Raw genomic sequence first — 14,168 nt, 5'->3', positions numbered from 1 at the left:
TGCTGCAATTCGTTCCTGAGCGGCCATCTTGAGTGTCCATTTATATATAGTCACTTCCGTCCGCTCGCTTAACATCAAATGCTTACTCCTGTTATTCTTTACTCTTTGTTTAATTGGTAAGCCCTTGAGCCGTTTTTTGTGCCAAAACTGGTAAGATCGATTATATTTCAAAAATCGGTATAATCGTTTTTGAGGTTGCTGATTTCGAATCCGGAGTCGTAATTTTGATATCGCGCATCCCGCCTGAAATCAGACGTCCAAAAAGAACCTAATTTTTTGCAACATCTATTAGAATTCAGAAACTAGTCCAGTCGGCGGACTTGACACAAAATTAACACAAAATCTTAAAAAAAAAAACCTCAAAAAAAATAAAAATTTTTTTTAATTAAAAAGATACTATTAAAAAAAACGGAATGTAAAATTCCATCGTAGCCTCCACGTGGCATACTCTGGGGTCGTGATTTCTTGGTCATTAGCTAATAGCGATGGTATTTTTTTCGCTTCGTGCTGTACTTCGGCTTACCGTCTCGAAAACCGTTCAAAGAGAGCATTTTCGGGCGGCATATTAACTGAACGATGACGAATTTGTAATCCCTGAGCTCAGATTCCGATTCAGCGATCCAAAAAACTTTAAGATAGCAAGTTTTATCCAGATCCATCGAAATTTATCGGAGTTATTCAATGCGCATACCCAGTAAGCAAAATGCGCGCAATATGCCAGCAGATTGGCAACAGATTTCCTCAGCTCTTGCTAGCAATTTGGCATCTGTTATGTCCGCATTAGGCTAATGATCTGCCAGCAGAGCCTGCTCACAGAATCTCCAGCAGAAACCGAGCAAGATCTGCTAACACGATTTGACGTCAGATTGATGGCAGAAACCGAGCAGGATCTGCGCGCGCGCAAACTGACGGCAGATTGGTAGCAGAAACCGAGTAGAATCTGCAACTTTTAGCCATTCATATAAAATGGTGCATCTAAATGAATTTAAAGGATCTCAAACCCAAATGGCAAAATGACGGTGAATTTTGGGAAAATAATTCACGTTCTTTGATATTTGAGGCTTTCATGCTGTACATACAAATATATTAGGTTTGGCTTCCGGGTTTGAGCTGTTTAATATTTTCTAAACAATTCAATATCTGAATTTCCTATGTTGGGATTGCATCAGAAACTGAACTGATAGAAAATAATTACATTTTTAATTTTCTGCCCGTTGCTCTTTGCAAGCTTTATATAATTCTCATGACCAAATCTCAAATACGAGATGAACGCATCGCCCGCGCGTCGCATAGCGGTAAACAAACGAACTAGCGGCTGAATACTAATTTTTGTAAAATTTTTTGGAATGTTGCGCACAATAATATTTCTCATGAAATATTAAATAAATAATAATTTTGGATATATGAAAACATGCGCATCAAATTCAATTATTAATATTAAACGAAATTAATGTTAACAATTAATTGCCAGATAACACATGTCTGTCCTCTGGAAATTCAAAGGACATTCAATATAATAGACAGGACAGATATATTTCATTTATTATAAATTTTTAAGAGCCAAAATGCAAAATTCGGTTCTGTACAGGACTGCATAATTATATAAAAAAAACCTGAGTTTCACATTTTCCCCGCGCGAGGTCTCCAATATCAATTTGGAGTTTGGCCGTCACTTCTGCCGACCCTTAATAAAAAATTTTATCATTTTGCAGATGAAAAGTAAATTGATTTTATGTAGTGTGAAGTCGGATTTGCTGTTATCATGAGTCACAATCAATTATTGAATCGGTCTTTCTACAATTGAAACGGACTTAGTTGTTAAAAACAAACATACGATTTCTCCACAGAGGGTCCGCCTTATATCCCGCTTGACCGCTTTCTACTTCCAGGTTGGCTCGCTCGACCTTCGCCGCGTAGCGGCGCCGTCCGGGACTACGCGCGGACGCGTGGGCCGCCAAGTTGCGGGTCGCGCTACTGTATCGCGGATTGTGCTTAATGTGACGACCTACGGCAGCCACAATATCCATTCGATTATTCGTGTTTATTTGGATTGACAACAATATGGACTAGAATGTAATGATTTCAGATTGGAAATAATCCGCGAAAGCGATATTAAAACCGATTATAGTTCCGTCAAATTGCACGCGCGCAGATCCTGCTCGGTTTTTGCTATCAATCTGCCATCAGATTGCGCGCGCGCAGATCTTGCTTGGTTTCTGCCGACAATCTGACGTCAAGTCAAGTTAGCAGATCCTGCTCGATTTCTGCTACCAATCTGCCGTCAAATTGCACGCACGCAGATCCTGCTCAGTTTTTGCTATCAATCTGCCATCAGATTGCGCGCACGCGGATCTTGCTCGGTTTTTGCAACCAATCTGATGTCAAGTCATGTTAGCAAATCTTGCTCGTTTTCTGCTATCAGATTCTGTGAGCATACTCTGCTTTGTTTTTGGCACCAATCTGTCGATTTAATCTGAAATAACAACTTCTGTACCAAATTTGTATCCTTTTTGCTAACAATAATTGATAGCAGACACTTGGCATGATTTGCTTTCGACAGACTTGGCTATCTGGGTATATGCGTCATTACCAGTTTTGGCACGAAAATTTTAGGCACATATATGCGTCATTACCAGTTAACTGGTTAAGACGATCTTGGATATAAGAACTATAAATACCGGCTTAAGAAACAAGTTCTTAATCTCAATGTATAGGTGTGTGTATATATAAACACGCGATAACATTGCTCGCGTGGATGCACTGCAAAGAAACAAGATAGGAAAGAATCTATGATCACGTCACTATCTTTGTCCCTCCAGTGTATCGCTTTATAGCCGAGATGCGGCTTGGAAATGCTTCTTAGCTTCTCCTGGCAGAAAGCAATAATGCAACAAGACTAATGGGCGCCCATTTTTTGTGAATTTTTTGCATATATAGAGTGTATCGTAATATGTGGGACCTACTTCAGCAATGGACAGGAGACACAAAAACTTTTTTATATTATAAAAAATTTTATGTACTATGAAACTATAATTACAATCTTATTATTATAAATATTGTATTATAAAGGTGGCCATAAAAAAGCTACTTCCATATGCGCGGATTCCGGCAGCCATTTCTGATAGGGTGCTAGCAAAACTGAAATTAAAAGATTTTACGTTTAATCAAATATGTGTAAGCAAACATTATTATGCAAATTTTGTATATAAATATATAATTATACGATTATATATTAAAATATAAGTTTATATATTAGAATGAATGTATTTACTATACAAATTGTGAAATAATCTCACATTTCTTATCTGAACTCCATATTTGCAACAGTTTATCTTTGGACATGATTTCGTGCGATAATAGCGCTTGTACTATCGCTTGAGTGCGTGGTATTAGCCTAGAGAAATTATAAAATTAATAAAATCTATTTAATAAACATAAAAAAAATCAAGGTCAGATATAAAACGATAAATTACTTGGCCCAAGACTTAGTGATGCTGCCTGGTGTTGTCAGTAATGATGGCACAAATCGTTTCAATTTAGGGCATATTTGACCCTCTAAGAAGAAAAATGCGAACCACTTGATACCATCCACCGTCAATGGATGCTCTATATCCATCGGTGGAAGTTTCCACCCGGCGCTTCCGAATGTGCCGCATACACGGCAGATGATTTTTCCGGTTTCTCGATCATACCTATAAATGATATAAAAAATATCGCGAATACAATTATCTTTATATGAAAAATGCAAATTCTAATTTACATTAAAAGAAACTAATTCTTTCCTTCCTCTTTATTCTTCCATTTCTTTCTCTTATATATAAATGAAATATAATAGTCTCAATATTTCAGCCTAGCTCTATAAATTAACTTTTTTCACTATACTGGCGTCGCTACACTGACGGCATATAAAGTATTCATCACAATTCCACAAAGCCATATATGTATAATCTATACCGTAACTTCATCAGTGAATTTTATACTGGAACGCTCAGTGTATTGTTAGAAGCCGGACACGAAAAAAGAGACAGATAGTTTGGGCCGCCTTTTTTCTTTATTTAATTTTGAATTGGTCAGTATTTCATTTCTTTCTCTGTCTAGCATACCATTAGAAAAAGATAAGCTGACGCCCATTTTGTCACTCTCTCGTTCTGTTTCCTTCCATCTATAAATTAGCATTCCAGTATAGAATTCACTGAATTCCCACTAAGTTTTATTGAATAGGTATTGCTATTTAATGATATGCATAGCCTAATTAATAAAAACTACAAGTGCTGCTAATCAATATTATGTAAAATTGTTAGTGCAAATTGTTACATAATTTTTTTCATTATTAAAAAATGAAAAAAAAAGAAAGAGAAATTTTGAAGGTTTTGAAAATAGTGAAAGTAAAGATAAATTCGATTTTAAACAATATATAAGGCTGTAGTAGAGGATAGCAAAAAACATTATAATACTAAAGATTTGATATTGCAGCATTGATGATGATTAATGCAGCATTTGTCCAAATAAGCCAATGTGATGCATATGGGAAATTATTTCTACACAAATACCATATCACGCATAGATATTTCAAGAATAAAATTCAAGTTTTATTTATGGTAACACAAACTGAATTAATAAAGTAAACGAATAAAATTTAAATTATAAGCATTTAAAATATTTGTTAAAAAAACTTAATTTTCAAAAGCAGCAACATTAAAATGTCTTGAAATTGCTAGCTGCTCATATTAAAAAAATGTCGAAGTGCAAAGGATTAGAAATCTGTTCTTACACTGCTCTTTCGCTACATTTGTCACGCGAGCAAGTTTACAGTAAAAATACGAATAAAGAGGTAAAGTGCGCAATTTTATTCTGCGTATACGCACACACATACGCACGAGCACGCACGCACACACGCACGCATGCATGCACACACACACACACACGTTATATTACATATTTATAATAGAATAAGAAAATCGAATGGAGATTTTCTAGAATAAAAGAGCTTGAGCATTTTAAAATAGAAGGATTCTCTACTACAACAAGAATCATATAATAGAAATAATTATTAATTTAATAATTATTAATTTGAAATAATTATTAATTAAATTAAAAAATATGTAATATTCGATAATAATATAAAGTAATATATTTTTATAGATATTTAGCTGAGAGAGGAAAACAAAATAACAATTGTGATAAGAATACCTTGGTGGTGGATCAATCAATGGTTCGCTGAGATTGCACAATGTAGGCGCGAATTTTGGTAACCATTCAGGCTCTATTGCTGTGACATTTCGCATGTAAATCTTATTTGTTTCATAAAGCTCTTGATAAACAACCCATTCCGGATTGGTCTTCCGTAGAACGCATGAGGAGTGCATGAATATAGGCTCCTCCATTTCTGATGTTCTAGAACATATATAAAACAGAACAAAAATTAGAAATTTTCAATTAATTAAATTATATAACAGATAACAGCATACCTATAAGCGTGCTTCCACTTGATCTTGTCCTGATCTTCTTTTATCTCGTCAGATGAAACTTTTTTTGCAATTTGATCCGCCATACCCGCGAGAATTATCTGACGAAGTAACTTAGCTTTCATGTCAGTTGGTGGTGACATTCTGTAAAATTTTTTTCATATATATATATATTTTCATTAAATATTTTTCGAATTATTTTATATCTTAATTTGACATATTTTGATATAAAAAATAAAATATCTCGTAAAATATTTAGTTTTCGATAATCTTACCCTAATACTTTTATGCACAGAATAATGAGATGAATCAATTGGTGTAAAAAACACAAATAATTATTTAAAAAAATACGTTGTAAATAATTACGTACTTTTTCTTAAAAACAATTATTTTCTTTATACCAATTGATTTGTGATCTCGTTCTCTTATTTTCTAAATATTCGGGTATTACTTCATTTTGAAAATAATACTCAAATATTTAGAAAATAAAAGTTATTAAAAAAATTGTATATATATTATATACAGGGTATCCCAGAATTAGACCGATAAACTTCAGGTGGTTATAAAGGACACCAAAACAATCCAGTTTTGCCAATAAACCCATGTCCGCAAATAAGCCGTTTTGGCACTAGAGAATCAAAGATTAATAAGAGCAAAAATCTTTGAAAACAGATATTGACCCCAGTTACACGTTACACTTAGTTCCGATTTGTCCCGAAAAATGGAATCATCATCAATAATTATTTTGGGTGCCCATTAGTAATGAAATTTTTTTTCCTATCTTCTTGTCAATTTTTGCTTTGCAAGGACTTTTATTGGTGAATAACCTTTTAATAAACAACGAGGGACGACTAAAAGCTTTTAGAGATTACTTAGGACCTCAAGCCATGATCTTGACAATACATGTCAGTCTCCATTAATCGAAATATTTATCCTTTTCTCTCTTTTCTTACTCATGTTCTTTATCATAAAAGTATTGTATACATAAGAGTCGTTTAGTTTTATAATAGAATATAAACTAAACTTTTTTATTGGACTGTACTAACAGAGAAACATTATCCTTTGAAGTTATTTTTCTCAATTTATGTTTTAAGTGGTATGTTTCAATACAAATAAACTTCAAGTATGGAAAGATAGAAGATATCATATATGCTATAATAATCTTATGTAAGCACATAAAAAACATAAAGAGCAAAAAAAGAGAAATTTAATCTAAGGAAAGTTAATCCAGAATAAAGGAAAGATCAAGATATACAAAGACTTTAGAATAGAGAAATTCGATTATATGATACATACTTTGGATTAATGGTTAGATTCAAGTCCGGTATATTTAAATTAATTTCATTGGTGAGTTGCTGCCTAAGTTTTCTAATCTCAATCACAGCTTTGTGTCTTAAGCCAGTTTTCTCACAGAAGGGCAACAATCTTCCTTTAGATCCTGCATACTCGGCAAATCCGATAACTTTTATCAGAACCATTGGATCGCCTATATGTAACAGAAATCTATGTTTTCGTATTTATTATAAATAAAAATAATCTTGAAATTACATACCAAGAAGTAAACTATTGCCTGTTATTTTATTGAATATTCTTATAACCCTTCTTGAAATCTTTTCTTTTTCATTAAATATTTTTCGAATTATTTTATATCTTAATTTGACATATTTTGATATAAAAATTAAAATATCTCGTAAAATATTTAGTTTTCGATAATCTTACCGTAATACTTTTATGCACAGAATAATGAGATGAATCAATTGGTGTAAAAAACACAAATAATTATTTAAAAAAATACGTTGTAAATAATTACGTACTTTTTCTTAAAAACAATTATTTTCTTTATACCAATTGATTTGTGATCTCGTTCTCTTATTTTCTAAATATTCGGGTATTACTTCATTTTGAAAATAATACTCAAATATTTAGAAAATAAAAGTTATTAAAAAAATTGTATATATATTATATACAGGGTATCCCAGAATTAGACCGATAAACTTCAGGTGGTTATAAAGGACACCAAAACAATCCAGTTTTGCCAATAAACCCATGTCCGCAAATAAGCCGTTTTGGCACTAGAGAATCAAAGATTAATAAGAGCAAAAATCTTTGAAAACAGATATTGACCCCAGTTACACGTTACACTTAGTTCCGATTTGTCCCGAAAAATGGAATCATCATCAATAATTATTTTGGGTGCCCATTAGTAATGAAATTTTTTTTCCTATCTTCTTGTCAATTTTTGCTTTGCAAGGACTTTTATTGGTGAATAACCTTTTAATAAACAACGAGGGACGACTAAAAGCTTTTAGAGATTACTTAGGACCTCAAGCCATGATCTTGACAATACATGTCAGTCTCCATTAATCGAAATATTTATCCTTTTCTCTCTTTTCTTACTCATGTTCTTTATCATAAAAGTATTGTATACATAAGAGTCGTTTAGTTTTATAATAGAATATAAACTAAACTTTTTTATTGGACTGTACTAACAGAGAAACATTATCCTTTGAAGTTATTTTTCTCAATTTATGTTTTAAGTGGTATGTTTCAATACAAATAAACTTCAAGTATGGAAAGATAGAAGATATCATATATGCTATAATAATCTTATGTAAGCACATAAAAAACATAAAGAGCAAAAAAAGAGAAATTTAATCTAAGGAAAGTTAATCCAGAATAAAGGAAAGATCAAGATATACAAAGACTTTAGAATAGAGAAATTCGATTATATGATACATACTTTGGATTAATGGTTAGATTCAAGTCCGGTATATTTAAATTAATTTCATTGGTGAGTTGCTGCCTAAGTTTTCTAATCTCAATCACAGCTTTGTGTCTTAAGCCAGTTTTCTCACAGAAGGGCAACAATCTTCCTTTAGATCCTGCATACTCGGCAAATCCGATAACTTTTATCAGAACCATTGGATCGCCTATATGTAACAGAAATCTATGTTTTCGTATTTATTATAAATAAAAATAATCTTGAAATTACATACCAAGAAGTAAACTATTGCCTGTGCCAGCCCAGCAGCGACGCATTGACAGCCATTTATGTTTAGCCGAACTATCTATGCCAAGTGCCTCTATCAGCACTTCTTGAACACTAAGAGCTGCTACCATGCATATTGTGTATGTTAATAAGTTATGTTGATGCGACAGTGCCAACATTTTGCCATAACGTGGGATAACCGGAAATGTGGCAATACTACGTCCAAGCAATGTCACTTTTGCGCAATATAATTCTAAACAAATGGATCATTGAATCTATGTAAATATGTTTCAGACAATATAATTTTTCATTACAATTATATATATATGTTTTTAATATAATGTATATATACAATTCCGAGTGCTCCAATTTATATTTTAAAATTACAATTTTGCATAGACATTTTGCAACAGTGTCTAAATGATAACAAATCAGTATATCTGATTACCTTGTTTCATTGGAAATGATTGTAATGCTCCAAGTATTGTAAGTCGTTTTTCCGCGAACTTTAGTTGTACGATATCTGGTGGCGTGGGAAACGGAAAATTCACAACTTTATCTATATTCATTGCCTTCATTTGCAATAATAAATCATCCACTGGCTTTTTACGAATTTCTGATTGACTATATTCCTCGAATTGGTCATTGTACACAGCTGATGAGTACAATCTATGAGAAAAAGTTTACATATAAGTATAAAGATGTCAAAACAAGAGATTAAATTCATAATTAATATAAGATCTACTTTAAATATATAACATTCCTAAGGTTAATATTTTGAAGATATTGAAAACTTTCTTTTTGATTCATAAATTAATAAATAGCTCTAAATCTTGATCAATTGCCATAAGCTTCATTTTCAACAAAAATGTTTTGCTATCTCCTTCAGAATTTTTCATATTTGGAGCTCTTTCTAATATATATGGAATTCAGTGTCACAAAGTCACAAGATACCTGTAGCAATGACCAGGCCGAGTTCTACCGGCTCTGCCAGCGCGTTGCTTGGCTGCTGCTTTACTCGTATAGCAAATATGATATGTGCTTACACCAGTCACTTTATCGTATAGTCTTGTTTTACAACGCCCGCTATCTATAACATATCTAATATTGGGAATCGTCAGCGATGTTTCTGCAACATTGGTGGATACTACGCATAGACGACATCCTTCTGGCGGTGGTTCAAACACCTAAACTCATTATAAAATCACTTTTTATCACAAAATTTATATTTTATTACGAAATCAATTTATTATTAATTTAGTTATATAATTGCTAGTGTTTAAAAAATACTTTAATGCGATTAATTCATCATGTGCACAATAAGCATAACATGTATTATGTATTTACCCTAGCTTGTTTATGACTAGGTAAAAGAGAATAAAGAGGTAGAATCCATAATGGTTGTGTATTTGTCAATAACTTGAAATCAATAAATTCATCCTCATCTTCATCCTCGTCTAAATTATCCTCGTCATCCTGTACATTGATTAAATCTTCATGTGTGTCGTCAGTAAGAGATAGAGTTGTGGAATAACTAAGTATAAATGTTTTTAAGATGAATTTCAGAATAACATGAAAGATTAGAATAATTGCAGTATGAATATACATACTCATCGAGATTAATAGTCGGAAGTATAATCGGCTTTTTTTTTCTCTGTTTATTATGGCATAATGCTTTTTTGGTATCAAAATTATCATCGGAATCATCATGATTACTATGTTCATTACTTGTTACTTCTTCCAAAAATGTTTCACTTTTTTCAGAATCTACCAATTTAATTTTATTTTTCTTTAATGGAAATAATTTGCGTAATTTACGCACGATCGTATGCACTTCTTGCTGGCCTGCAACCAATAAATAAAAAAATATTAGGTTTAAAAGATGTATAATAAAATAAAAATATTTAGAATTAGAGATACAGAATTACTTTCCTATAATAATGTTCAAAAAGATAGATAAGAGTTTAATACTGTTTCCTACCTGTTAAAAAAATTAATATACCACCTTCTGGAAGGCAAGTATGTATTTTTACTGTTTTACGCAATGCTTCATTGACATAATTCTCGTTTGTTCTTCTATTGAAATGTATTGTTACAGGAAATTGTCGTGCTTCAACTGTAATAACCGGCGGCTTCACTTTAAACAGCTTCATGTTCTCTACAAATTCCTCCACGCGCAATGTAGCCGACATAATTATCAACTTCAAAGGATCGTTGCGTTTATTACGAAGCGGAACAATCCTTGACAATAGACCGATCAGAATATCGGTGTACACGCTGCGTTCGTGTGCCTCATCGAGTATAATAACAGAATATTTTTTTAATAAAAAGTCCTATAAGTAAACAAAGAAATCTCATATAAATTGTTTATAATATTTAAAATATTAAATCCACTTTAAAAACATAATTTATTATAATTTGCGACAAAATTCAAGATAGAATTCTATTTATAAATCTATGCATTACATGTTTTTTAATGTATGTGTGTATCCTATATTTTATATTTGATATATATTTTATATTTGTATGTATTTTACATATTCAATTGTTTTCTGTATTGACATGACACATAAAATTATAAAAAGGAATTTTGTCTTGAATTTTGTCGCGATAGATCATCTAAAGTGGTTTTCACACTATGTTATACTATAATGTTATTATTTACACTTTGAATTTCCTTCAGCAAAACACCATCAGTCATATATTTGATTTTTGTTTCTTCTGTAACATTTCCCTCAAAACGAATTAGGTATGAAACTTGTTTTTCGGTAAGATTCATTTCTTCAGCTACTCGTTTGCTCATTGACATTGCTGCTACTCTTCTTGGTTCGGTTATTCCAATTAATTTATTTTGAGCATATCCAGCTTCATATAAAAATTGTGGAACTTGTGTTGTTTTGCCTATGATAAATATAAACCTTTAAGTTAAAAAAAAGAATACATCTAAACATATACCTAATATTATATATATTATCTAATATTAGAGCAATATTATTATTTAAGAAATTAGCAATAACTTTCTCATTACTATCATTCTTGTCAATTCTATTTTTACTCACCACTTCCTGTTTCTCCAGTAATTATGGTTATTGGATTTTCATTTATTGTTTCAACTATTACTTGTTCTTCCGCAACAATGGGTAGTTTCAATCTAGTTGCTTGTATCTCTTGCTTTCTATTTACAGGCACAAAAATAGTAGATATACAAGCTTTAGAGACAACAGGTTTTCCTATTGGTTTTTCAGATTTCTGAGATTTAGCTGGGACTGTTTTCTTTTGCCCATCTTCTAAAAAATTCTCATTTTTTTTTTCCTTTTCCGTAGAAATAGCAGTATTATCAGAAACATATGCTTTATTTTCATTGTTATAATCATTTTCATTGCTGCTATCACTAGACTAAATAAACATTACTTTATTACTATTACAATTTTACAATTTTTATCACTTGATTGCTTCAAACTTACTTCAAATCCAACCATATTTGGATCAAATGTAGTTTTGTCTTGTTTTGCATGATCCAAAATAGCGAATCTTTTCTTCTTGCTGCCTTTGATAGAATTTGCACAGAAAGTTGTCTCTATTGTATCACTTCTCTCTATTTCATGTTTCATACATTTTAATTTTGAAACAGGCATCTCTAATTGTCGAAAGTGGCGTTTTAAACCTTTGTTTTGCAAAGATGTTAAACTTGTATATTGTTGTAATTCATGTGAAGATGCTTGATATTTTGCCAAATCTTCTAACAATGTTGCTCTCTATATGTTATACACACATAAAAAATGAAAATAATAAATTTTATAATAAATAATATGTTTTATCTTTCTTTTTTTTATACATAAAAGAATTTAATACCTGTAGTTTCTTCTTTTTTTTCTCTACCACTTTTTCCAATTGTTTCCTGCGTTTTTTTGATAACAGCTGAGTCTTTACTTTTTTATGTATGTTTTTTGTTTTTGTTTTCTTTGTAGATAAGACAAGTGCATTACAACTGTCATAATCATCAGCACGATGCTCAATATCTATTACAATCTATAAAATTAACAAGCTATATATTTAAGATAATATCAAATAACTTCTGTATCATACAATTAAAAAAAAATATACAGAATAATTATTTGATCTCAATTTCAAGAAAATTTTGTATACATATATTTTAGTAAATAAAATAAAAATATAAAGTAAATGTTCAGTTTACTACTCTATTTTTAAAATTCTTTTTTTGGTAAAAATTTCACCCACTCTTTTTCGGAATTATATATATTTGATGTCTTTTATGCAAAAAAAAATACAAATATAAAAATATGCTATTTATACAAAGTGAATCACTAAAGATGTTACAGACTAATATTTCTGAGACTGAACAAGACATGAAATCCTTATTTTCCAGCATTCTTTTGCAGCACTGTTGAGTAATGATTTTAATGTTTTAAACTTTTGGTTTTTTTTCCCAAAAAAGTTATTAAATAAATGTATTTTCATCAAATTTGAATGAAACCGAGATTAAAGTGGACATTTATCAGTGTTATTTTTAATAGCTGATAATTTTTTTCATAGCGTCAAGTGACATATCTTAATTACTGTTTTTATAATTAATACTTTATTCATTTATACATTATTCAAACAAATAATATTAAATATTAAAATTTGTTGAAATAGGCGAAAAAATATTCTACATATTTATTATAGAAATAAAATTATAATTAAAAATAAATTTACCTCCTTCATAGTGGAGTTATCGACTTTTGTATTTGCGACAGTCTCCGATTTCAAATTATAAATCTTCTTTCTTTTTTCCATTATTTAAAAGTTTGAGAATCAACAGTAGAGCATAAACATAGGGTGCTTTCCAACACTAATCAAGCGACACGTGAGGTACGAGCATGAAGAAAGAGTAAGGAGAGTTATCTCGATAGTGTAGGGCTGTGTTCCGATTCTTCACCCGATTGGTGATAGTCGGGTGAGCGGCTGATGGGCGGAGTTTAACGAAAAGTGTCTGAGAGGATAATGGAATCAGAACGCACTCCGTAGGAAGTGTGTGTGTGTGTGTGTGTGTGTGTGTGTGTGTGTGTGTGTGTGTGTGTGTGTGTGTGTGTGTGTGTGTGTGTGTGTGTGTGTGTGTGTGTGTGTGTGTGTGTGTGTGTGTGTGTGTGTGTGTGTGTGTGTGTGTGTGTGTGTGTGTGTGTGTGTGTGTGTGTGTGTGTGTGTGTGTGTGTGTGTGTGTGTGTGTGTGTGTGTGTGTGTGTGTGTGTGTGTGTGTGTGTGTGTGTGTGTGTGTGTGTGTAACTATTTATTTCAAAAATATTATATAGGGTAGGTCATTTTAATGTATCTACTGAAATATCTCCAAACCTATAAATGGTAGTCAATATATTGCGCTTATATATTATTATTTATTTATATAGTATAATAATGGTAGTTTATTATATGTCGTGCGGTTAATAATGAGTGTAAAAGGAAATTATTCATCTTTTTACCCAGACAGCACAAGGATGTCCTTAGGACGTCCAAAGGGCATCCAGGACATACATGTGGGATGTCCTGAGGATATCCCTACTAAAAATAGTTCACGTTCTTTAATATTTGAGGTTTTCGTGCTGTACATGAATATTTTAGGTTTGGCTTCCGGGTTTGAGTCGTGTAATATTTTCAAAACAATCAAATATCTAAATTTGCTATGTTGGGATTGCATCAGAAATTGAACTGATAGAATATAA

The 14,168-nt window shown here is 31.6% G+C and overlaps 1 protein-coding gene across 1 annotated transcript; it reads right to left on the bottom strand.

Moving 5' to 3' along the window:
* Positions 1-2,408: 2,408 nt before the first annotated feature.
* On the bottom strand, positions 2,409-13,485 carry LOC115245514 (probable ATP-dependent RNA helicase kurz). Its single transcript, XM_029823884.1, has 17 exons — positions 13,171-13,485; positions 12,307-12,483; positions 11,919-12,209; positions 11,514-11,850; positions 11,120-11,355; positions 10,436-10,787; positions 10,065-10,299; positions 9,802-9,988; positions 9,409-9,641; positions 8,903-9,123; positions 8,462-8,707; positions 8,206-8,395; positions 5,469-5,609; positions 5,191-5,394; positions 3,474-3,692; positions 3,297-3,394; positions 2,409-3,138 (listed from the first exon to the last, which is right to left on the bottom strand). Exons 1-17 carry the CDS (start codon positions 13,249-13,251, stop codon positions 3,062-3,064), a joined length of 3,525 nt encoding a protein of 1,174 aa, XP_029679744.1. The 5' UTR covers positions 13,252-13,485; the 3' UTR covers positions 2,409-3,061.
* Positions 13,486-14,168: the final 683 nt, after the last annotated feature.

Source organism: Formica exsecta, unplaced genomic scaffold (genome assembly GCF_003651465.1).
Source record: "Formica exsecta isolate Colony F162 unplaced genomic scaffold, ASM365146v1 scaffold986, whole genome shotgun sequence".
Taxonomy (NCBI): Eukaryota; Metazoa; Arthropoda; class Insecta; order Hymenoptera; family Formicidae; genus Formica; species Formica exsecta.
This window is presented reverse-complemented; position numbering and strand designations above follow the sequence as displayed.

Bases quoted from the DNA above. Each gene is read 5' to 3' on its own strand.
- LOC115245514 (XM_029823884.1), bottom strand. From the start codon at position 13,251: ATGGAAAAAAGAAAGAAGATTTATAATTTGAAATCGGAGACTGTCGCA. The intron at 12,210-12,306 runs GTATTAAATTCT...TATAACATATAG, and splicing joins AAAAAAAGAAGAAACTACAG to AGAGCAACATTGTTAGAAGA. The intron at 8,396-8,461 runs GTATGTAATTTC...TGTTACATATAG, and splicing joins AGGCAATAGTTTACTTCTTG to GCGATCCAATGGTTCTGATA.